The sequence below is a fragment of the Aotus nancymaae genome, unplaced genomic scaffold, assembly GCF_030222135.1.
Source record: "Aotus nancymaae isolate 86718 unplaced genomic scaffold, 86718_ANA_hifiasm-v0.15.2.pri h1tg000033l, whole genome shotgun sequence".
NCBI classification, from domain to species: domain Eukaryota; kingdom Metazoa; phylum Chordata; class Mammalia; order Primates; family Aotidae; genus Aotus; species Aotus nancymaae.
Genome location: NW_026988447.1, coordinates 8072017 through 8097151, shown reverse-complemented (window position 1 = coordinate 8097151; position 25135 = coordinate 8072017). Strand labels below are relative to the sequence as shown.

General features: G+C 37.0%; 1 protein-coding gene and 1 pseudogene across 15 annotated transcripts in view; one reads left to right on the top strand and one right to left on the bottom strand.

The window, feature by feature from the left end:
* The window catches only part of RAPGEF2 (Rap guanine nucleotide exchange factor 2), a 262303-nt gene that overhangs the window by 151967 nt on the left and 85201 nt on the right, over positions 1-25135 (top strand). For 2 of the 15 annotated variants that reach the window (XM_021666690.2, XM_012457036.2), the window contains exon 1: positions 18847-19693. The exons of 12 other annotated variants lie outside the window; for them this stretch is intronic. In XM_021666690.2, coding sequence (XP_021522365.1) covers positions 19634-19693 — 60 coding nt within the window. In that variant the 5' untranslated portion in view covers positions 18847-19633. Of the gene's footprint in view, positions 1-18846; positions 19694-25135 lie in introns of those variants that run through there. One more of the 15 variants, XM_012457037.2, reaches the window with a different exon arrangement.
* Positions 10590-12439, bottom strand: LOC105720471 (eukaryotic translation initiation factor 4B-like; annotated as a pseudogene).

The window sequence follows — 25135 nt, the reverse complement described above, 5'->3', positions numbered from 1 at the left end:
GGCTGGATTCAAACTCCTGAGCGCAAGCGATCTGCCTACCTTGGCCTCCCAAAGTGCTGGGATTACAGGCACCCGGCATTATATTTCTTTATAAAAAAATTTTAAACTGAACCTTTTAAAAGCTGTTTGAATTGTCAGAACTTTTGGAACACTCAGGAAAGTTCTTAGAAAAGGATCATTTTGACATTTGTTAATTTATGAAATAAGCATATCCCTAATCAGCTGGGATGTAGAGAATACTTGAACATCATTGATATTCTTGATGTCCTTTACAATAGGCATTATTGAGGAGCACTTGACAGCTCAGTTTAAAAACTACTCTTTAGTATAAACCTTTGCCTAACTTTTAGTATTAACTTTGGTTAGAGTGAAAGAATGGCTAGCATTCTGCAAGCGGATTAAGTTGTCAGTCAGAGGGTTCTGCTGAAGTGAGTGTAAACAGGAAATCTAAGGACAGTTGATAACTGTGCATTCTTTCACTTCAGCTAAGAGAGGCCGATTGTTTTCTAGTTGCAGCAGTTTTCAGTTTCATCTCTGGACTCCTTTAAACTTCTAAAATTTTACCTTGGCTCTAGTGCGCTTTTGTTTCTATTATTTACCATATTAGATATTGAAACAGAATAAGTTTTAAATATGTATCCATTGATTAAAAATAGTAATAAACCTATTACATATTAACATGAGAGTTTTCAAGGGGAAAATGTTTCATAAAACAAAAATTTATACGAAGTATGATAGTGTTTTATACTTTAGCAAGTATGTTTACTATTGATCTAATAGACAGTTGGATTCTTATGTCTGTATTTAGTCTGTTGTGATATGCTGTTCTGGTTGAAGTATGTAAAGTATATGAAGAAAATCTGGCTTCACATGCATAGATAGTTGGAGAAGGGAACAGTTTTTTAACAGCTTTCAAAAATAATTGTGGATGTTCTTTGAAAGGCTGCACCAAAATTCAACCAGTAGTGGTTTCTGAAAGATTAGTTGCAATGAAGAATTTAAAACCATGTTAGTGAACTTTCCTTATTCTCTTTTATTAAAACCAATTGGTCTTACTTGCACATTGAAAGGATCTTTTTACTTACGCATGCTTTTGTAACATCATGCATTGGTCACTGGGTTAACCAGTTTTCTGAATTTTGGCCCATTATACAATATAACGAAAAATCACATTTGTTAATATCACCGCAGGTCTCATAAAGAAAGGGCTTTAATTATTAAAAAGCTGCCAAACTTAGTCTGTTAGATATGTTTTTCAAAATTCTTTTAGTTAAAACTTCAAATTTTATCATTAGCAAAGTACTATCAGCTGTTTTTCTTCAAGTGACAAGCTCATTTTGTTCATTTTTAGAAAATATCTGCCAGATACCCAAGTCTGAATAACCATAGTTTTTTTTTATTTGTCCTTTCAAATAAAAATGTTTTTCTGTGAAAAAAGGGGCTAGTTCACTCAGAACTTAAATAATTGCGCATCTTTTCCTTGACACAACCATTGTACATTGTAACAAAAGTGCTTTGTGCAAACTTCTCACTTCATCATACAGAATATTAAAAGGACTTATACTAATAGGTGGAGATTTAATGCAGTTAATTATTACTGCTTTATCTAAGACACTTTAAAGTAATACTGACATTTTCTTTTTTTGCCACCGTGAGTGGTGGTAAAGAATACAATGACCATATTGGTAATACAGAGGTTACACAATAGTAGGGATGCCAGTGTTTTGATATATGCTAAGATATCAGTCAGGTTGTATCCATTTTTGCTTTTGCATAATGAAACAAAGCATGTAACATTTTAGTGTCATAATGAAAACATAGTTTGACTTTATGAACTACTTAAGAGTCTTGGGGACCTGAGACTTCGTGAACTAGCCTCTTACAGGTTTGATTCACTGGTTCTTCAGATTTTATTTGCATTGTATATTAGTCAGAGTTCTGCAGAGAAACAGAACCAGTAGAGTGTTAGGGGAAGGAGATGTTAAGGAATTGGCGTATGCTATTGTGGAAGCTGACAAGTCTAAAATCTGTACCTAATACAGCATGACTCTTTTTTTTTTTTTTAGACAAAGACTCGCTCTGTTGCCCAGGCTGGAGTGCAGTGGCACAATCTCTGCTCACTGCAACCTCTGCCTCCTGGGTTCAAGTGATTGTCCCACCTCAGTGTCCCAAGTAGCTGGGACTGTAAAGCACGTGCCACCATGCCCGGCTAATTTTTGTATTTTTATTAGAGACAAGGTTTCATCATGTTGGCTGGTCTTTGAACTCCTGACCTCAGGTGATCTGCCCGTCTCAACCTCCCAAAGTGTTGGGATTACAGGTGTGAGCCACCACGCTCGGTCAGCATGACTCTTAAAATATAGTCATATGCTGCATAATGACATTTTTGTCAATGAAGGACCACATATACAACAGTGGCCCTGTAAGATTATAGTACAGTATTTTTACTGTAGCTTTTCTGTGTTTAGGTATGTTTACATATACAAATACTGACCATTGTATTACACTTGCCTATAGGACTCAGTACAGTGACATGCTGTACAGGTTTGTCACCTAGGAGCAATAGGCTATCACATAGAGCCTAACTAGGTGTGTAGTAGGCAGCATCGTTTAGGTTTGTGTAAGTATACTCCATGATGTTTGTACAAAGACACAATCACCCAATGACGCCTTTCTCGGAATGTATTCCTTGTCATTCTGTCATTATGACGTGTGACCATTTTTAAAACTTTCTTCTCAAAATTCCCCTTATATTATTTCTAGAATTCTTCACTTTCTTTTGCTCTGTTTTGAATATATAGTGTATTTTTTTAACTGATGCCTTTGTGCCCTTTCATTCTTTTTCTTTGTCCTTGTTCTTATGTTAAAACATTAGTGGCCAGTTTCCCTTGTTATCACAAGGTGTGATTGACAACTCATGACTCTACTCTGACATTCAAAATGATTTCAGTAATCAGCTACTATAAAGCCAAATAATTGTCTGAGGGGGTACAGCTGCCTTTGGAAAGGCACTGGAAGTGTTGTTGTCTCTACTCCTCAAATTTGAAATGGTGGGTCTCCCTTGGTGAAAGCTGAAATGACCACATGAATAGTCTATGTGATAAGGTGTCACCATAGGTTTATGCATTGTTTCTGGGTAAGTTTTTTCTTTAAATAGTTGTCTTGTTTTCTTCCATACTGTGTTTTTACTTTTATTGTAAATACTATGTTTTGTAGTACTTTGATTGTATTATTAATATCTTGTTAGTTTTGTTTTTAATCTTAAAAGTTCACTGGATTTAGTGATATATACTTTTAAATTTTGGCTGAACAGATTTTAATTTTGCTTATGTATTGGAAAAACTTTTTACTTCCTATAAAACATAAATTGTCCAGAAAACAGGTTTTATTATACATTTGCTCTTAAGACAGTCTTTTAGTAAGCATTTCATAGATGATCAGTACATTTTGTTTATGTCTAGCATATTGTTTAACTGACCAACATGATTTCTGAAGTTCATCTCTGATTTCTTTTTTTAATTTAACTTAAAGTTCCAGGATATATGTCCAGGATGCGCAGCTTTGTTACATAGGTAAATGTGTACCATGGTGGTTTGCTGCACCTATCAACCTATCATCTAGGTATTAACTCCATGTATTATTAGCTTTATTTATCCTGATGTTCTCCCCACAAACCTTCCCAGGCCACAGCGTATGTTGTTCCCCTCTCTGTGTCCATGTGTTCTCATTGTTCAGCTCCGACTTGTAAGTGAGAACATGCAGTATTTGGTTTTCTGTTCCTGTGATAGTTTGCTAAGGATAATTATGGCTTCCAGCTCTGTCATTGTTCCTTTTTATGGCTGCAGAGTATTCCATGGTGTATATGTAACACATTATCTGATCTGTCATTGATGGGCGTTTGGGTTGATTCCATGTCTTTGCTGTTGTGAATAGTGCTGCAGTGAACATGGGCATGTGTGTTTCTTTATAATAGGATGCTTTATATTCCTTTGGGTATATACCCAGTAATGGTATTGCTGGGTCAAGTGGTATTTCTGCCTTCAGGTCTTTGAGGAATTGCCACACTGTCGTCCACAATGATTGAACTCTTTCATAAAAAATATACTCACTCTCAAAATACTCTTTTATTTAGAATATGCTCACTCTCAAACTACTCTTTTATAAAAAATACAATCATTCTCGTAGTATTCTTTTATATAGAATATACTCACTCTCAAAATACTGTTTATAAAATATATATACTCACTCTCAATGTACTCTTTTGTAAAAAATATACTCACTCTCAAAGTACTCTTTTATTTAGAATACACTCTCTCTCAAAGTACTCTTATTTTAGAATATACTCACTCTCAAAGTACTCATTTATTTAGAATATACTCACTCTCAAAGTACTCTTTCAGAAAAAATATACCCTACCAACAGTGCAAAAGTGATCCTTTTTCTCTGCAACCTTGCCAGCATCTGTTGTTTCTTGACTAATAGCCATTCTGACTGGCATGAGATGGTATCTTATTGTGGTTTTGATTTGAATTTCTCTAATGATCAGTGATGTTGAGTTTTTTTCATATGTTTGTTGGCTGCGTGAGTGTCTTTTTTGAAAAGTGTTCATGTCCTTTGCCCACTTTTTAGTGAAGTTGTTGGTTTTTTTCTTGTGAATTTTTTTTTATGTTTCTTGTAGACTCTGGATATTAGACCTTTGTCAGGTGGATAGATTGTAAAAATTTTCTTCCATTCTGTAGATTGTCTGTTCACTCTGATGATAGGTTCTTTTTCTTTGCAGAGGCTCTTTAGTTTAATTAGATCCCATTTGTCAATTTTTGTGTTTGTTGCAATTGCTTTTGGTGTTTTTTCATGAAATCTTTGCCCATGCCTATGTCCTGAATGGTATTCCCTAGTTTTTCTTCTAGGATTGTTATGGTTTTCAGTTTTACATTTGTATTACTTCATTTTCACACTGCTGATAAAGGCATACCTGAGACTGGGCAATTTCCAAAAGAAAGAGGTTTAATATAATTGGTCTCACAGTTCTACGTGGCTGGGGAGGCCTCACAATCATGGCAGAAGGCAGGAAAGAGCAAGTCACATCTTACATGCGTGGCGGCAGACAAAGAGAGAGCTTGTGCAGAGAAACTCCCATTTTTAAAACCACCAGATCTCATGAGACCCATTCACTATCATGAGAGCAGCACAGGAAAGACCGCCCCCATGATTCGATCATCTCCTACCTTGTCCCTCTCACAAAACATGGGAATTATGGGAGCTACAAAATGAGATTTGGTTGGGGATGCAGAGCCAAACCATGTCAACATTTAAGTCTTTAATCATCTTCAGTTAATTTTTGTATAAGATGTAAGAAGGGGCAGTTTCAGTTTTCTACATGTGGCTAGGCAGTTCTCCCAGCACCATTTATTAAATAGGGAATGTTTTCCTCATTGCTTGTTTATGTTGGATTTGTTGAAGATCAGATGGTTGTAGATGTGCAGTCTCATTTCTGAGTTCTCTATTCTGTTCCATTGGTCTATGTATCTATTTTTGTAACAGTACCATGCTATTTTGGTTACTGTAGACTTGTAGTATAGTTTGAAGTCAGGTAGCTTGATGCCTCCAGCTTTGTTCTTTTTACTCAGTATTGTCTTGGCTACATGGGCTCTTTTATCACTGTTTTCTTGTTTCTTTTCCTAGCGCATTTAAAGTCTTGGGGGTCATGATAGAATTAATGAGTGAATGCATTTGAAGTCTTAGGGGTCATGATAGAATTAATGAGTGAATTCCTTTATTAATAATGTGAAATGCTACTCTATGACACACCTAGGTAATGTAATCTTCCATGAATATGAACTATCTGGCGAGTTGTTAGCAATTCTAACAATGCTAATCTAATACTTATAATTAAATATTCTAGTATTATCTTTGGTTTTTAAATATCCACATAGTAGTAACTGATAGTTTCAAAGTGTAACTAAAATATGAATAGTAAAATGCTCTCCATGTCTTTTAGACCTGCTAAGGAAAGGGAGAAATTAGATGTGTATTGGGCTTTGTTTGTTTATTCGTTTATTTATAAAAAGGAATACTGAATATTATCTTAAATTCATGTGGCTGTATCAGTAGGCTCTTTTTTTTTTCAATAAAATATTTTAGAAATTTTTGTGTCATTCAAAGTATTTTCTATATTGAGATGGTCTTCTATATTTATTTATTTTCCAGGCAAATTTATTTGGAAGCATTTCCTGTCTGGAATGTATTTGATTACAACAAAAGGGCAGGCACAATTCTATTTCTGGTAGTAAAGTCCATTGATTAATGCATCCATTTATAATTACTGTCACTTTCTTTTAGAAAGACTACTGAACCATTTTGAAAACTTATGCATTTTGATATTATTTCCAGACACTAGATTTTTTTAATGAAAATATATTTGTTAAATATTAAATTTTTGAAGACTCAATAGGGTCTTTGAAAGCATATAGTATCTTTATGCCATTTTGTATATCCTTTGTATGACAGATAATATAGATCTCAGCAATACTGTGGTTATATCATGTTGATATCTTTGGATCAAACTTGCAAAATTAGAATTATTTAGTATTTCTAGGAGTGGCATTATAGATCTTCCTGATTTAACAGGTCTATACCAGGATATCAGCATAGGATCTTAGTCCCATACAGCTGTACAACATTAATTAATGGGTTGGCCGAAGCTTGAATGAGGCTGACTTTTCAGAATATTTTAGAGAGAATAAAATTGACGCTTATTGAAGGTTTGTGATATACCAGTCTGCTAGATGTTTACTCATGTGTTTTGACAGTGAAACTAACCCACAGTTCTGTATTTTCCTATCAGTAGATAAGCATACACTGGGCAAAGAGGTTAAGGAACATGTTCAATGTTCATGGTCACTCAGATAGTAAATGAGCCAAACATAGGTCTTTGCCATTCCCAATCTATGAAATTACTAATTTTTTAAAGTGAATTTAACATATATTGCTTTTTATGTTATCTAAACTTAAACTAGTGCCCAAAGGAGATACATATCAAATAATTCAACCCCTTTAGAAGTATACCATTTTAAGTGCCTTTTGAAGAAAGCGTCTGGGGCACAGAATGTTCAATGTTCAATAATCAGAAGTGATGACTGAGTTACATTTGCAGCAGTTGTGGACTTTGGTTGATTAAGCAGTTTTTATTGTTACAATTTAAGTGTTTTTCCTTTTCTGACCATGCATCTCTCATTAATAAAGCACAGCTGTATTTTTTTTCTTTATAGCCTTTCTAGCTTCATTCCAATACCAGGAATAAGTTATTACTAGTATGCAGTACCATTTCATAACAAAGGGATGACCATGTAACTAGTGTATTTTAAAAGTTAAGTTCACTAATATTATAATAAGGAAAGCCAAAATCTTGCTGAAAGATCTTTTGTAGGTATGACTCTTTAATGACAGTAGAAAGGAGAATATTAAAATGCCCCTTACTTAAAAAAACAAAAATATTAGGCTAGGTGCAGTGGCTCTCACTTGTAATCCCAGCACTTTGGGAGGCTGAAGCAGGCAACTTGCTTGAGCTTAGTAGTTTGAGACTAGCCTGGGCAAAATGGCAAAACCCATTTTATTTCACTAAAAAATGAAACAACTTACTTACAGTTGTCTTAAATTATTCATAGTTTTAGAGGTGAAAAAAACCAATCATAAAATTGTGTGCTTCTCTACCAGAATTTGGAAGTGTTTTGGTAATATTTAAGAATATTGAAAAAATATAAGTAAAAGAGTTTTTAAAAAGTTCTATAAAACTTACTAGTTTTATATAATCCAGTTATATATAATTTGAATAATTCAAATTATTATTTAAAATCATCTCTCTCTAACCCATTTCTAAGTTTGGCAACTTTTAATTTTTTTTTTAAAGTTTTGCAGCGAGATCTAAGTATAGGCAGCTTTTAATTTTTAAGTAAGGACGTTAAGAAAACTTCTAAATTTTGTCCAGTTATCACATGATTTGTTTTGTTATTATTTATTTATTGTTTAATTTTTTGAGACAGGGTCTCAGTCGCCTAGGCTAGAGTGCAGTGGCACAGTCACGGGTCACTGCAGCCTTGACCTCCCGGGCTCAAGTGATTCTCCTGCCTCAGCCTCCTGAGTAGCTGGGACTACAGGGTGTGCACCACAACGACTAGCTAATTTTTTGTAGAGATGGAGTTTTGCCATTTTGCCCATGCGTCTCGAACTCCTAAGCTCAAGCGATTCGCCTGCTTCAGCCTCCCAGAGTGCTGAGATTACAGGTGTAAGCCACTGCACAGCCTAATTTGTTTCTTTTTAACTAAGGAGCATTTTAATATTCTCCCTCCCACTGCCAAAACAGAAAGACAAAAATCTTGGAATTAAGCAGTTATTACCAGGAAATCTTATCTCAAAATAGCTTTGTTTCCATTCATGTAGTGTTTCTTTTTCTGTGATTCTATATTATATCACCCTTTCTACCCCTGTTTTCCTACCAGCTGATGTTTGGTAACAGGCCTGTTAGATAAAGGCCACCTTAAGAGTGTGAAAGGATTTTAAGAATCTTATGGCTGAACTACTTAATACAGTTTAGTTCTTTTCTATAATCACTAACAGTCAGCCTCTACTTTTAAGGTTTTTTGTTTGTTTGTTTGTTTGTTTTCTTTTTTTAACTTTAAAGATCAGATTTATTTGGAGAAAACAAAAAACCCACAACCCAAAGGATGGGATTTTACATCTCAAGACATCTCCCAGGTAATAAGTCTACAGATTACAAATCATTTTCATAGAAGATATTTTTGTACAAATTTTACATGTATTCAGGAGAGGGACATTAACCAATCCCCGTTTATATTTTAATGGGGCAAGGTAGGGGAGAGGGAAAAAGCGTTTTGGATACAACTATTTGGAAGGAGAGTAGACACGAAGAGGGCAAACCCTAGCTTTTCATTATCTACAATCAATGGTTTTTCTTTAAAAAAAAAAAAAAAAAACCTTTCAATCTTCAGTATCTCTTTAAAAGCCCACTTCTTAGCTACTGGCCAATTCACACCAATTATTTAAATTCACTTGGTACACACCTTTGTCCACTGGGTAAATTATATTCATTATGCCCACTGCTGCAGCACGCATAAACCAACACCCCCGCATGGCTGAACAGGACCTAGTCTAGGGCTGATGGGAGAAGGGCTTGCAAACCAAGATCAAGGTGTCATTTCTCCGCTAATACTGTCTACCAAGCTGATTCCTACAAAACTGCACATAAAAGCAGGCAAGTTTAGCTACTGTGTTGCGAGAGAAACCAGGACCTTGTTAAAGAGTTCTCTCTATTACTATTTATTCTCTCAAGGGAAGCTTTAAAAAAAAAAAAAAGAAAAAGAAAACACACATTGGTCTGACCACCTCATAAATCCAGCAAGCACTGGTGTGGCATTTCAGTGGAGAAGGAAACTTGGGGTGGGGAAAAAACTCAAGGTTGTAAGAAACGCTCCCAATTTAACTGTCCCTGTTCCTATTTATCCATCTTTATTTACCACCCAAGATCATCCATTATTCTAGAGCACTCTGATCTATAAAAGGGGTCAAAGCATCAGGAGTAGACAAGGAGTGAGAACCAAAAGACATCAAGATTTGCTTGAGAAAAGCAGTGATTCTTCCTTTCACAGCTCTCCATGACTGAGAGAAAATGCCCAAGAGGTCATCTATGTGACTTAGAGACAACTTTTGGGGAGGCTGAGAGGAGCATGAAGAACTTTGTGACAAGAGTCTAAATTTTTTCAAGGTTTCAACAGAATGTAGATATATTCAAACTTTCAAAAAGGACGGTGCTTAGAAAGGGTAAAACCAGGACACAAAAAACACTGGGAATTACGACCCCCAAGTGCTTCCGGCTCCAGGAAATAACCATTCATGTTTGTTGGAGGTCACACAATTTTCCCCTATTACCTGGTGCAAAATGACTCATCACCTCTCAAAAGCTTCTTTTCAAACCACGATTTTCCCATCTGTTTTGGTCCAATGCAGTCCCATTCTTTATGATCTATAGACTCACTCCCAACTACCCCCTTGGGGGGTTAAAAAAAAAAAGGAATTTCCCCTAGGCTGGCCCCCAAAACTCAGAATTAAATATGAGGAGGGGCTGGCAGCCTCCTGGGAACTAAAACAACTTGAGGCTAAATCTACCTTTCCTAGAGTGGAAAATTTATTCAGATAATGTTTGAGAATTCATATATGCCACAACAGGATAAAAACCGAAAGGTAGAAATCTCACACTTTTCCTTATACCTCCCTCCCCTACTGCCCAACCAGATTCCAGATGTTTTATCACTGCCATTACCATAATGCACCACATAATGCACCACAACTTTTCCACAAAAAGCTATAGTCTCTCTCTGGCTATATTGGTGATTCTCCAGTTATTTCAATATTTTAAAGGCTGCAGCAGCATGCAAAAGAATTCCATTAAGAAAAAAGGTAAGAAAGGTCTCCAGGAGATGGTGAGTTTTATTTTGTCTTGTCCGGATAGAGGTTTGATTTGCTCTCGAATGTTCCAGGGTGGAGAAAAATTACGAGAAAGCACAGGATGTTGAGGTCTATTTGGCATAATCTTCTCCCTCGTTTTCATCTTTACCATCAACGGAGAGAGCAGCATACTTGCTTGCAGAACTGAACATGGAAGCTGGATTTTCCTCAGGTTTCTTTGGCTCAGGTGCAGATCTGGAGTCTTGATCCTTTTTGCCATCTTTCCGATCTGACTCCTTCCAGTGGTCTTTGTTCACTCCGTCTCCTGGACCACGGCTAGAGTTCCCAGTTTGGCCTTTTGGGACGTTCATCCCATCTATTTTATTTTCATCTTTCCTGGCTAGTCCTTCCTCAGATAGTTGAGCTGGAGCCACTTTGCCCCCACCACTTGTAGGGGACTGCTGCTCTGTGTCTGAGCTCTGAGATCGAGCAGGAGGGTTAGAACTTCGCTTCACCCAAGCATTCTCCTTTGGTGGAGGGGCTGGCATTACCTTTAGGGGCTGATCAGGTTTGGGAGGTTTAGAAGTTGGAGAGTGACAGTCTTCCTCCTTACTGAGTGTTTCATTTTCTAGAGACTTCTCACTCTCTCTCCTTCGTGTATCCTGGTCTGACTTACTTCTGCCAGATATGGCGGAGGTCCCAGTCTGTGACGACTCACTTCTTGTCCTCGACCGTTCTCGTTCCTGAGTTTCTTCACTCCTCCACCTTGGGTGTCTCTCCCGAGGCCATCTTTCTAGTTTTGGCTCATCCAGCTGACGCTGCAACTTCTCTTGTTCCTTCTGTAGCCGTTCTTCTACTTCTCTTTCTCTAGCAGCTGTGTCAATGGGTTTTGCCCCTCCAAAGATAGAAGCAGCTCGACTGGACTGGGAGGTACTAGCAGAGGAATCGTCTTCCTTAGGACTACTCCAAGGCTTTAGATTCAGTTTGGGTCTTTGGGGCAGACCTCTGTCATCACGCCTATAATCATCCCGAGAGTAATCATCTCTGGAGCTCCATGACCGATCATCCTGTCTGTCATATCAGTCTTCATAGCGGTCCCCACCTCCTCTGTAGTCATCATCCCTGCGGTATCCACTGCCAAATGCTCTTCTGCCACTGCCTATCCGGGAGTCATAGCCTCTATCATAGTCTCTGCTGTCTCGGTCATCATAGCGATCCTGGCCGCCATATCGATCCATATCCCGGCGAGGGCCATCACGGTACCCATCCCGATACCCATCGCGATACCGGTCTGATTCATAATGATCTCGATACTTGTCTCCAAAGCTATCATCACCTCTTCTAGGAGGGTAATCATCAAAGCTGTCTGTGGCAGGACGAGCCCTCCAGTCTGTATATGTTTTGTCAGAATCCCGATTTCTGTCAAGGACAAAAGAATGATCGTCCCTGTCTTTATCCTGTGCTTGATCAGCAACGTCCACTCGAATTCTCCTGTTACCTAGAGACTCTTCATTGAGACTCAGGGCACTAAGCAGGGAATCCAGGTCCTCAAATTCGGCATAACCAAAACCTTTCAACCTCTCTGGATTGCTGGGTTCACGTGGTAAACGCACTGCACTGATATTTAATCCTCTGAAGAATTCCTTAATTGACTCTTCTGTCACATCATAGGGTAGGTTCCCTAGAAAAGCAGTGTAGGGTGGCGATTTGGGAAGACAGGTCCGGTCGATATTGGGTTCCCGAGCAGCCCGTGGAGCAGTGGGAAAGATGGAACAGTCAATTGGAGGCGCCGTATACACATCGTCATCATTACTGTGCCAAGTTGTTGAAACATCTCCTTCCAGATCATCCGTTTCATCAGCCCAGCTGACTGGTTTGGAAACATAAGTGCTTCCTCCACCAGTCCCCCATCCTCAGCCAGAAACTCTGTAAGGGAGATAGTCTTCCCCTTCTTACTCTTCTTTTTTGCTGAGGCCACCATGTTAGGAGAGGGAAAGAGAACCACTTTTAAGGTTTTAAAATTACAATTAGCATAGGTATTTGAGAGGTAGTCTTTTACAGAATGAGTGTGAAACTTGTATCCCAGTGCCTGGTATAAAGTAAGAACTTAGTAAATCCTAACATTTATTATTCATTATAGAAAAAAGTTACTTATAATTTTTTTTTTGAAACAGAGTTTCTCTCTTGTTGCCCAGGTGGGAGTACAATGGTGTGATCTTACCTCACCGCAGTCTCCACCTCCCAGGTTCAAGTGATTCTCCTGCCTCCTGAGTAGGTGGGATTATAGGTGGCAGCTAATTTTTTTGTATTTTTAGAAACGGGGTTTCTCCATATTGGTCAGACCAGGCTGGTCTCGAACTCCCAACCTCAGGTGATTTGCCACCTCAGCCTCCCAAAGTGCTGGGATTATAGGTGTGAGCCACCGTGCCCAGCCAGGAAAAGGTTAGTTATTAAGAAACTCTTGAACTTAGTAAATCCTAATAGCTGTTATTTATTATAGGAAAGGGCTAATTATTAAGAAACTATTATGTTTAGCTGTAATCTGTCTCTCCATAATTGTAGTTCATGGTTCTAGGTCTCTCTTAAAGCAGCGCAAATGAATATTAATATTCCATTTTTATATAACTGTGTTTCAGATGTTTACAAAGATCCCACTCTTTAAACCTCTTCTACTGTGTTAAATATTACCAGCTTTTTGTAGCTTTCCTAAACCAGTTACTGCTTGCTGTTGTCTGCATAGATCCTGCAAGACCCAACAGTGCAGATTACAGTCGAATTTTCTGCCTTCCTTGCTCCGGACATCATGGGTCTAATCATGTAACATGAGATTATATTAAGGTTTTGAGGATTGCACATTGGCCCAGAGAGAGCTTTTGGCTGCTCTGTTTTATAGATAAGGCCTTCTACCTCCCACTCACCTATGAATTGTTCCTTAAGCCTGATTTCCTATCCTGTACTTGTACAGGTGACATTTTGATAATATTCGTGTAGGTCTTTATATTTATTCTTGTTAAATTTAAATTTAATGGTTTTAGCCTACTTTTTTTGCCTATCAAATTATTTAAAAGTCTGGATTTTGTCAGTAAAGAAATTAGATATCTTTTACAATTACTCACCCATCCTGTGTCTGGTTCCCCATCTTAAAAACTGGAATAATATTGAACAGGTTAGTTTTGAAGTTTAAGTGGAATCACTTATACATTGCTTCTTTGAACAACTGTGTGTCAAGTACTAGGGATAAAGTACAACCAGTCCTTAACAATATCAGATAAATGTTGTGCAGTTCCCCTCATCTAACTTATAATTCCAGTTTGTGATGCAGTATTTTCTGTTTTTCTTAAATAGAAACAGAGGGATAATTAACAGTTCATTGTGCTCATGCAACATATTAATCCCAAGGGAATATATTACAGCCAAATTAGTAATAAAGATATTAAATAAAGATAATAATTTTTTACATTTGCCATGTTGCTCTGTGAGATATTATAGTGGGGAGCCTTGATCTAAGGCCTCGCCCCTAGGCAAAGCATGGAAATGATTTGCAACCACTGTTCAAGGACTCCACCTTTGAAACCTTGAGCAGAGGTTTGTAAGCGAAGTCTGACCTTTTTAAAAAATAGGTTGTGGGAAATGAAGTAAGCTTTGTTAAATCTGCTGTTAAGGTCTGCCCATTTTTCAAGTAAGTGCATTTTTAAAAGCCCCATGTGGGAATTTCTCATGGACTTACAGTCTTCTTTGTTTTTCTGCATGTCTCCATGTCATGTCATCTTTTAAACTTTCCCTTCTAATGTGCTCCATGTGAATGTGGAGCATATTTCTTATAAATAGTTGCCACATTAATTTTTCAATTACAAATCAGATGCAACATAGTTTGCTGTCAGAATTTTTTTTTTTAAACATTTCCTTGGAACAGATCTGTGGATTAAATCTTGGTGATCTTTTTCGAATGCTCAGTTAGGTTTTTCTGATACTGAACATTAACTCAACAGATTCCTTGTGTTTCTAAAGACTGTATTTAGATTCACTTACATGGTTAGTTAGCATTTCCTGTGTCAACCATTGCATTTCTTTCCTGTTTTATTTCATAATTAAATTATTTTTAATAATGAACCAGAAGTACCATTTCACTTTATGAAAGTGGAAAAATGAAGTTTTAGCCCAGATTTCCTCTGTAAATGATTTGGGTGGGGTGTGTCAAGGACTTGTGTATGGTATACCCAAGGATGAAATAGACGATGTGAAAATGTAAGATTGAGTTAAAGTATAAAGTTTATCAGGTAATCAATTTTTTTTAAAGAAATTGCACTATTAATGGGGGGTGTATTGGCTTTAGGAAAAGAGAAGTAAAACTCGTGACCTTATCTGCTGTCTTTTATCTTTTGTTGGCTTAGTGGTTAATTAGTTTGGTGTACTCATACAGAAAATAGCATTTTAAAATGTCCTTCTTTGGGGAACAATAAAACACTAAAAATCAAATTTGTAAAATTTCTTGTCTTCTAGTATCAAAGAATGACTTCTTTCTGCCGTATCTACAAGTTTTCCCCACCCTCTATAATTTTTCCTCTGTGGTAGCAGAGAAAGGGCATATTTAACTGTTAAGTGAAGTAAGTGGTATTAGAAACCTAGAATTCTATTTTGCATTCCTCTATACTACTAACTCTATAATCTTATACACTTTATTTTTCTATGAAAGATAAGTACATTATTCTCTTGCTTCCCTTGGGTTTTGATGAAGCTTAGTTAAATGTTTGTAAAGCACATTGAGATGTATGGTTAAGCACTGTATATGTTGTAAATATGATTAATCAAATTACTAAGAACAGACGATTTTTCTCAATTTCGTAGTAATTAGAAAGTGAATACTTTAGGAGGGAAGAAAAAGAATATAATGGTATGAAACATAGCTTGGAAGGCCTTTGCATTAAGTAGTTTCCTGAACTATATAATCTCCGTCTCTTGGAGTGTTGTTACTGATAATTTAGAAATCATTGGATGTTATTGACATGGTAGAAAGTTGTTACATGGTTCTTTTTCTTAACTGGATCTATTTAATGCTACTTGCTAATTGTTAAGGAATGGGTAAATATAACCCAAATTATAGTGAACTTCAAGATAAGTGTGATTTATTCTTATTTGTATAAAATCCATAATATGGATTTCTCCTAAATCTTTTGTTTATATTTTATTTCTTAAGCAGTGTTTGACATATTATAACCTGCCATAATTGTGTTTCAACATACAAGATATTGTAGATAATGAAATTTCCGTATTACAATTACGAGTTTTAAGATGTGTAGGTTGTAGGCATGGAGCCAGGCTGAGAGAGAGATCATGCCAAGTCTCAGCACAGAAAAGCGTCAGTGCCTGAGGATGTGTGATTTTACTTTATCTATCAGGTTCCCCCATTAGGTTAGTTTCCTTCTTGAGAGAAGTCACACATTTTTCCAGAGAGAGGCAAGCAATTAGAAACCTTCACATATAAAGTCAGACACCATCAGCATGAGGGTAATTTGACTTAACCATGAGAAGAATTTTTTGGCATGTGGATATGTGTTTTGTGGGACACAGGCTAGATAGAAGGTGTAGAACTTGATTATTTAATCCCTGAGTTGCCATTTCCTTATTTTTTATTATGATAGAATATAAGTAACTTTAAAATTTACAATTTTGCACATTATAAAGTGTAAAAGGCCAATGGCATTAAATACATTGCCACTGTTTTTGCAGCCATTACCACCATCTATCTGCAGAACTTTTTTGATCTTCTCAAACTAAAACTCCACCATTGAACAATAACTCCCCAATTCCTCCTTCCCCCAACACCTGGCAGCCTCCATTCTACTTTGTGCCTGCGCAAATTTGACTATTGTGGTACCTAGAGTAGAGCATTATATAGTATTTGTCCTTTTGTGACTGGCTTATTTCTAGTTTGATGTCTTCAAGTTTTTCCATGATGTAGCATGTAGTAGAATTCATTCATTTTTTAAGGCTGAATAAGGTCCAACTGTATGCATGTACCACATTTTATTCATACATTCATTTGTCGATTAACACTTGAGTTGCTTCTACCTTTTGGCAACAGTTTACTTTTAAGTCATTAGTTATGTCTATTATAGAAAAATATTTGGGATTTTGATAGGAATAAGTCTAGAGGATTAAATAGGGTCTTTCCAATGCCCTTTCCCAGTCAGTGGAAGGTTGATTCACTCAACAAGAATGTGAACGCCTACAGTGTGCACCCTGCTAGGTGCGGTGAACACAGGAGTGCACACAGACAGACATGGCACCAGCCATCGTGGAGATGAGAGTGTAGTGGAGGAAGCAAACACTGACTGCTTAAATACTCTTTGGACTCCATGCAAAATTACAACTGTAGCAAATAAGTGCTTCAATGAAGGCATAAACACTATCATGAGATTTCTGAGGGTATTTCACCAGTATGTTTTGGGGGATGGAGGTGGCATCAGTCAGGAAAGGAAGGAAGAAGGAAAATTCCAGGCAGAGGAAATAACACATGCAAAGGCCCTCTTGTCTATCAAGAAGGTAAAACAGCCCATGCAGTTTTTGTAGTGCAGAGAGTGACCGTGAGCATGGTATAAGTCTGGAAAATGTATAAATCTTGCAGAGCATGACAAGAGTTTTGGTCTTTATGCCAGGAGCAGTGGGAAGCCATAGAGGTGTTTTGTTTTCATTTGTAAAAGGGGCTTAGTGGATGAGGGCAAAATGATCAAGCTTTAGTTTTTATAAGATTTCAGGAGGTAGTATGATAAATAAGTTGGGTGGATGGAGTTAAAATCCAAACAATTCATTAAAGAGACTTTTGCAGTTCTTGAGGCAGAAAATAATAATGATTGGAGTGCGATGGTAACAGCAAAGACAAAGAGAAATCTAAATTTGAGAAAAATTAGAGAATTTAGTAAACAGATGTTGTGATGGATTGACCATGGACAGAGATGTTAAGGAAACTCTTAAATGTAGAAATGGCGTAATAGGATCACTATGGTTCATCATTTGAGTATTGCGTGGGATTTTTGAGAGATTTGGTTGGGAAGTGGAGGAAGAGGAAAATACCGGGTCTAGGGAATGTTTCTGTTTTTGTTTTTGTTTTGAGATGGGAGAGACCTGCACATTTAAAAGCTAGCGGGCAGGACTGTGGTTGTGGGGCAGAGCTTAAGCGTACATGGCAAAGGAAGGATAATGAGTAATGTAAGAAACCTAAGAAAAGGGGTGGGGGAATGGGGAGAAGGATTCAAAATAGTAATGTGGTGGGAATGGTTGCCTTTAGATATGAGGAGAAAGAAGAAAAGAGAATAGAGTGGGCACAGTCTTAGGTAGTAGTCAAGAAACACAAGTTAGCAAGCACTGACAATTCCAAAGTCAATTATTAAAAATGCTACATTTTCTGTATCTATTTCCAGTTATGTGTGCCATTGATAGTAAACCTGATTGTGAAAAGCTGACCAGTGTTTCAGAGTTAAAATGTCCTTATTCTTTGTCAAGTATAATGCAGTCTTTCAAATACCTACATACCTACGTGAAATCCAGAGTTTATAATAGAATAATGTATCTGCATTTTATTTCAACTCTTTACCTCTGAAGTTTGGTTTGGCTTAAAGAAAAACCTGGGTAGGTTAATTTTTTATATTATTTGCAAGGCAGTATGTGCATCTGTGTATGTGTGTGTATGGGTGTTTGTGAAAATCACATCTAAATTTATACAAAGCTTGTCAAGTGTGCATTTTATAAATTTTTGATAGGTATTTGTTTACTATAGCACAGCGATATTTGAGGGTGGGATAGAGGTCACATTGATTCCTTTATTTTAACCTTGGTGAAAAAATCATATTTTAGTTCAAAGCTGTTCAAGTAAGTCCTTGCTCCGTTTTCCCACCCTGTCTTCAGTGATATTATTTGGAGTCAGCAATCAATGGATTCCATCCCTCTGAGACTTGCTTAACCTACAGCCGCTGATAGAATACAGGCAAGAGCTTGTTACTTTATCTGAATTGTCCATTGCTACCTTAATGAGTGAAATGGTTAAGTAGAGGAGGGGGCGAGTCTTAAGGAATGTGTGTACCATTTGAGCTGAATATTTCAGTGTATATAGGGAGAGGGAGGGTGAGAGAGAAATCCACTTACATCACTAGAACTGCATTGAGTGTGAGCCTTGCAGGTTAAGAGACAGACTACAGTGTCTTGCTTTCTGCAGGAAGCAGCAATGCCGTTTGTTTCCTAAGAGGAATTTTTTATTTAGAAAAGGAAGCTTTCTATCCAGGAAATGGCTTTCCTTGTGCGTTGCTATGCCAACTGCCTGCAGCCATGGTCCTCCAAAGTAAGCACAATAATGTAATTATATTGGTGTATTGCATTCAGACTCATGATTTTTGAGATTGTGTGTGTGCATGTGCAGTGTTTCTGTTAGTGACTCTTCTTGCTAGCAGGATTGCTTGTGTTGAGTGTGAGGGGCAGACATCATTAAATTAAATGTCCATCAGTGTCATGCTGCTAAGATTAATTGTGCAAACTTGGTTAGTGGAGTGGGACAGAGATCACTGGTCACCACTCTGTCAGCATCATTAGCAACTAGGGAGGAGTTCCCGATTCACACGCTCTGCCCTGGTTTTTTCTTTCTTTCCTTTTCTTTTTTTCTCTTGGTTGGAGGGGTCTGTATGTGTGATTGCAGATGAAACAAGGGTATTAACAATGCTTGGCTGAATGCTAGAGCCTGATTCTTATACCACCCTGACTAATATAATTCTGTGTTAAGCCTTTTTGAGAGGAGTCTGTGTGCAGTCAGCCATTTTAGCTTTTTTCTTTTTTTTTCCTCTCCTTTTCTTTTGCCTCTTGTTCTTCAGTCTCAGAAATGATCTTGTTCTCTTGGAAGGCTGAGAGTTGTATGAGGTTTTCTCGGTCTTGTCATAGCCTAGTATGGTTAGAGTTTCAATGTTATAAAAATGGAGACGAACACCGTTGTTCGGATTCCTTTTCTGGTCTACAAGTGTGAAGGGTTTTTAAGCTTACCAGTAGTGACACTTTAAGCTGCAGCTTGGTTTTCCCTCCTCCCTCTTTTTTTTTTTTTCCTTTTTCTTTTAATTTAATGCTGTAGAGAGTGACTTGCCATCGTGAGAGATTGGTACATGATGTGTAAATTCAGTTCAGCATATGTTTCTTCATTATGAAACCACTAGCAATCCCAGCTAACCATGGAGTTATGGGCCAGCAGGAGAAACACTCAGTAAGTATCGCAAATGCTGCTTGTGCTTTGATAGCACGTCATAGAGAACTGCTTTAAAATGGGAATTGTTGCTCTGTCTCTTCAGGGAAAACAGTTTTTGTAGAGGGTATAATAGTCTGCTTGGATGAGGGGAGGGTACATTAAAACTGGCTTGTTCTTCCAATGTTGTAATTTTTAAAAATTTGAAGCAAGACCAGCAATTTATTTAAAGCAAAATCACTAATACTGAGAAATATTGGGCAACTGGTTTTTTTATTCAGAAACTAAAGCTTGACAGTTCAGCTTTGACTTAATACTTGAATAGTTTTCAAAAAAATGTTTTTGTAGTTGAATTTAATGAGAAATCATCAGAAAGGTTATTGAGAATGGGAATCTGTAGTGAGAAATTCACATGTAGGTTTGACTGTAGGAGGGAGAGCTTTGGTTATTGATTTGGTAATAAAGCGATCAGTGGAACTCATCTGACTTCTTAACATGTATTCATCACTTATGAAAACACAGATTTTTTTTAATGCCACAAAAAAATGATTGCTTCTTTATAATTGATCCCATGAGTCAGCTGTGTGTTTGTCATGCTGAAATCCCATGGGCAGCTACTGAGAAGCACTTTTCTATGCCTAACACCAAGTCAGAGCCTCCTGTTTCAGGAATGTGAGTTCTCACAGTGCTATTTTTATATCACCATGTTGGAAGTTTTCTGCCATCACACAAATTCACATGATTGATATATACATAAATATATTAAATCCTCAAAATGAAAATACATAAATTTAGGCAGCTTGTATAGTAGTCTAAGTATTTTTGAAATGCCTACTTCTACATCCTAGCATCTAGCAGGTTATTACATTAAAGTATAGGAATTGTCTTTCATGTATTCTGAAGAAGATAAAATGGTAAACTTCAAAAGTGGAAGTAAGTCGCTGAGGCTTTGGAGGTTTTTATAGATAGGAGGCCATGAATTTAGAATGTTTAGATGCTTAGGTTCATGAGTATGATTTGGTTTTGTTCATCATTATGAACAACATTACCAACTAAATCCAAGAGATGTTCTTAGACGAAGTGATTCTTTGCGTACTGTGTCACCTCAGGAATGAACCGTGCGATGTTCTTAGGGCAGCGGCTGTACTGGAAGCACATTGTGACGCTGCGCCGAGAGCCCCAGCCCCTTACCATGAGGTCCTCGTGGTACTTCACTAATTAACTCTCTTTGGATCAGATCCAGAAAAAGACCAGCCCTATACTTAATTTCACTAGTAGGAAAGGTTGTTGTAGAGAAGTTCCATTGTAGTTTGATTTTCTTAACAGTGCCTTTGAAATTAAACTCTTCTGTAGTCATGATTTTTCAGGTAAAAAGTAAGAGTGTTAGGCTATACTTGAGGAACCTTAGAAACAAAAGTTAAACCCCCGGCTTTTTACTGACCTTTTTCATATATCTTTTCTTAAAGTGAGAGGGAGAGAGAGAGAGAGTGTGTGTGTGGGGTGGGGGGGCGGTGTTTAAATAAATAATAATATAAATTTAAATGAACAAAGAAAATTGTTGGCTGGGTGTGGTGGCTCACACCTATAATCGCAGCACTTTGAGAGGCAGAGGTGGGAGGAGTGCTTGAGGCCAGCAGTTTGGGACTACGATGGGTAACACTAAAATCCATCTCTATTTTAAAAAAGAAAAGAAAATTGTTAAAACCGTTTACTGCTAGGAGGAGGAAAACATTACTACATTTATGAAAAGGCCAGTTGAGACAGATATTACCCAATAGTGCCTAAACTAGAGTCCCTGATCTTATTCTGTAAGTGCGTTTGTTTCCTGACAACTGCTTATATTTTGCTAAAATTTAAAGTGATATTAGACTAAAGTAACGCTAGCAATAAAATAACTTTGGATCAAGCAATTTATAGAAGATGTAAGTAGTATTACCCATGATACTTTTGTTAGAACTTGAAATACTAGAATTTGCCATCTCAGGATGTCACATGCAGCAGAGTTGGCAGTTTATGATACCAAGATCTTGCTATATAATTGTTGACTAGTCCTTTGGTTTTATTGAGTTTGCCATGTAATAATCAGACCTTTAAAAATTTTAATTGTGTGTGAGGAGTTGAGTAAGAAAATAATTACTCAGACACTCAGTAAGTGACTCAATAAATAGTTGTAGGGCAAAAATGAGTGAGAATGCCCCTCTTTCAGCCTATGAGGCTTTATGTTGTCAGAACTAGTTTCACATGAATAGAATTTATTAAATTCACAAATCCTTGTGTTTTTGCTTCTTCAAAAAGTTTGTGGACTTTTAAGTTGCTTTACTTGTTTGACTACAGAAGGTAGGGCAGTACTAGAAAACAAAAACCATTAAATTTGGGGTGGGGACTTTTCTTTGGGCTACGATGGGCACTAGTAAGCTCAGTTCTTCTGCTTTGTTAGAACTTTTCGGATCTCATGGGCTTTTATTCTTTATTTGTTGTCTGTCTCCTTCAGTGCATGCCTCAGTTGCTGGCACATAATAGATGTACAATAAATACTGTTGAATTTCTCTTTAAATTTTTGGATTAATGACATCTCATTTAACCTTTTTAACTAGTAAATTTTACGTATTTTATCATACCTCCCCCCATTTTCATTTTACGTGGTTGAGTGATAATACTAAGATGAATACCTGTGTGTCACCAGAAATGCACCCAGCACTGGGCTGTATTTTTATAGTCAAGTAGTGCTTTTCAGTTAGTCCTCAGAGGAATCTCATGATTTTGTGAATATAAAAATCTTGTCATTTCTTTTTAAAATGAGAGGAAATTGCTAACACTTCAGAAATATGAGACTGCATTTTTCAAAAGACTACTGTGAACCATTTGTTGTATAGACTTAATAGATGGTAGATGAGAAAAAGTTTTATAGGCTCAATAAGTTAGGGAAAATGTTAGATACATTAAAAGTCTCTTTCCTCAATTTACCAACTGTTAGTTTGTTGTTGTTGTTGTTGTTGTTGATCATTCAGGAGAATGGATTCTGCTTAATGTTTTGTTTTTTTTAAAGTGGAGCTCTTATCTCCCCATTTTTCCCAGCTCAGATGCCTTTGAAAATTCCGCAATAAAGGTTGGATTTGGAACTTCGTAAATTAAACAAAATGCTTTAAAGTAATTTGATGCTGTCAAACTGATAACCTGTTTTTTAATTTTACATTTTTGTAGAAATTGATTTATGTAGTGTGCTATACTTAAATCACAGCCCAAGTCATGATTAAATAATAAGAAAAATGGTGGTACACCTAGGAAAGTGCTCTACTTAAATATAGCAAATAAATTGCAGTAACTGTAATTTATTGAGTAACTTATTGCATAGCAGACACTATATTACAAATATTATCTTACTTAATTCTTAAGAAACAGTATTACCTTTTTACCAATGAGAAAACTGAGATTAAAAAGAATTTTTTTCAGGGGCATATTACTAGCAAGTGGTAGAGCCATCATTGGTACTGAGATTTGTCTGATTTCATAGCCATTGCCTTAACCACAGACTTATACTATCTATCTCTGTGTGTGACCAAATTTAGTCTACTTCAGGTGTGTAGACTGCATAATTATGAGAGCTAGTATTAACTACTAGAATACACAACTTGAAAAAGTGCTTATTTCCCTATAACTATCTTCTTCGTGGCATATTAGACATTCCAAGCAGCAAGACTATCATAATCAGGATCATTTTACAAAACTTTCATTGCTTGGCCGAGTCAATAATGCATCTATCCATTTTGAAATCATGTTGAGACTTGAGTTGGGATGGTCAGGAATAGTTCCCATTTAGCCCAGTTCCTTTTTTCCTTCTGCTTTTCTGTGTTTGGTCCTGCATATATGTTTTCTTTTTGCTACTTAACTCTTCTTTTTTTTTTTTTTTTTTTTTTTTGAGACAGAATCTCACTCTGTCACCCAGGCTGGAGTGTAGTGGCACGATCTTGGCTCTCACTGCAGCCTCCTCCTGGGTTCAAGCAATTCTCCTGTCTCAGCCTCCCAAGTAGCTGGGACTGCAGGCTCACGCCACCATGCCCAGCTAATTTTTGTATTTTTAGTAAAGATGGGGTTTCACCATGTTGGCCAGGATGGTCTTGATCTCCTGACCTTGTGATCCGCCTGCCTCAGCCTCGCAAAGTGCTGGGATTACAGGTGTGAGCCACTGTGCCCGGCCTGCTACTTAACTCTTTAAACATACACTCCATGCCTCAACTTCCTCTGCCTATTTCTTTTGTAACCTCTGAGTGCCTGACCATGGCCACTTGTGTTCTAGCAGAAGTCTTGAGCCTTGCCATTTTGTCTCGCCTGTTTCTGCCCTAGTGAACCTTGCATATATTGTGGAGCCTAACTTCAATTCATGATCATCTGCCTTAAGTTCATACTGGCTACAACTCATTTGTAGACATAAGTATCATTTTCACCATTTCATAAGCCCCTTAACCAAGAAGGATATATTATAACTTAACCATATTTTCTAAATTCCCATTGGTCACTTAAGGTCCTCTATAATCTACATTCTCTCCCATATAAATGTATAAGATTGTACTCTTTAATTTTAGGATAAGCTGGCTTGATTATAAATATTTCAGCCTCATTTTTTCTCATTTCTCAGCTTGCCATGGTCTTGGCTTGACTTTGACTTGGTCCTTATCTCTTCATATTTATCTCTATCTTAATAATGAATCAGGATCACTTAATATGCTGTACTTAATTTTGTTAATTCTTCTAATTGATGCTTATAAATTTGTTTGGTCTTTACAGTTAGATGACAGATTATATCTGGAATGAATTCCATGTGTTCAAAGGGTATAGTTGGAATTTAAAACTGTTTATCAGCTGTTAAGAGTACAGTATAGAGAAGGATTTTTTAGGCTGGAAGAGTAACATATAAGGGCCCAAGGCAGAAAAATGTAGAAGAATATGAGGGTTCTGAGGAAAAACAATGAAATCATCACTGTTAGAGTGGATTGCGTTAGAGAGAAGTAGGTCAGTACAGGTGATGGAGTGGAGAATGTTAGAATACCAGATAAATTAATGACTGTTTTGAAGATGCAGCAAAGGAATATAACCTCCTACTTTACCTCTCCTTTCCTGTCTTACAACTGGAACAACTTAAGAAAACTCAATTAACAAAAAATGTGTTATATTACCATGACAATTTGACTTTGTCTGTAAACATTGAGTAGAGTGTCGCTTTAGTATATTTTGATTGATGGATTTTCCTTAGCAATGTAGAAAAAAAGCACCAGGGCTCAATTATAGATACTAGGTTACTCCTCTTTGGGGTAAGACTCCACCTCTTAGTTATCTGATCTTTATTTTGTCTATTATAACAGATATATTTCCTGAGATGAAATAAACTTATCTCTTGGCATGATTTTCCACTGCGCTTGCTAGCAGAGGGGATTGAGAGGAAGCATATCCTGTTGTTTTATTCAAGGA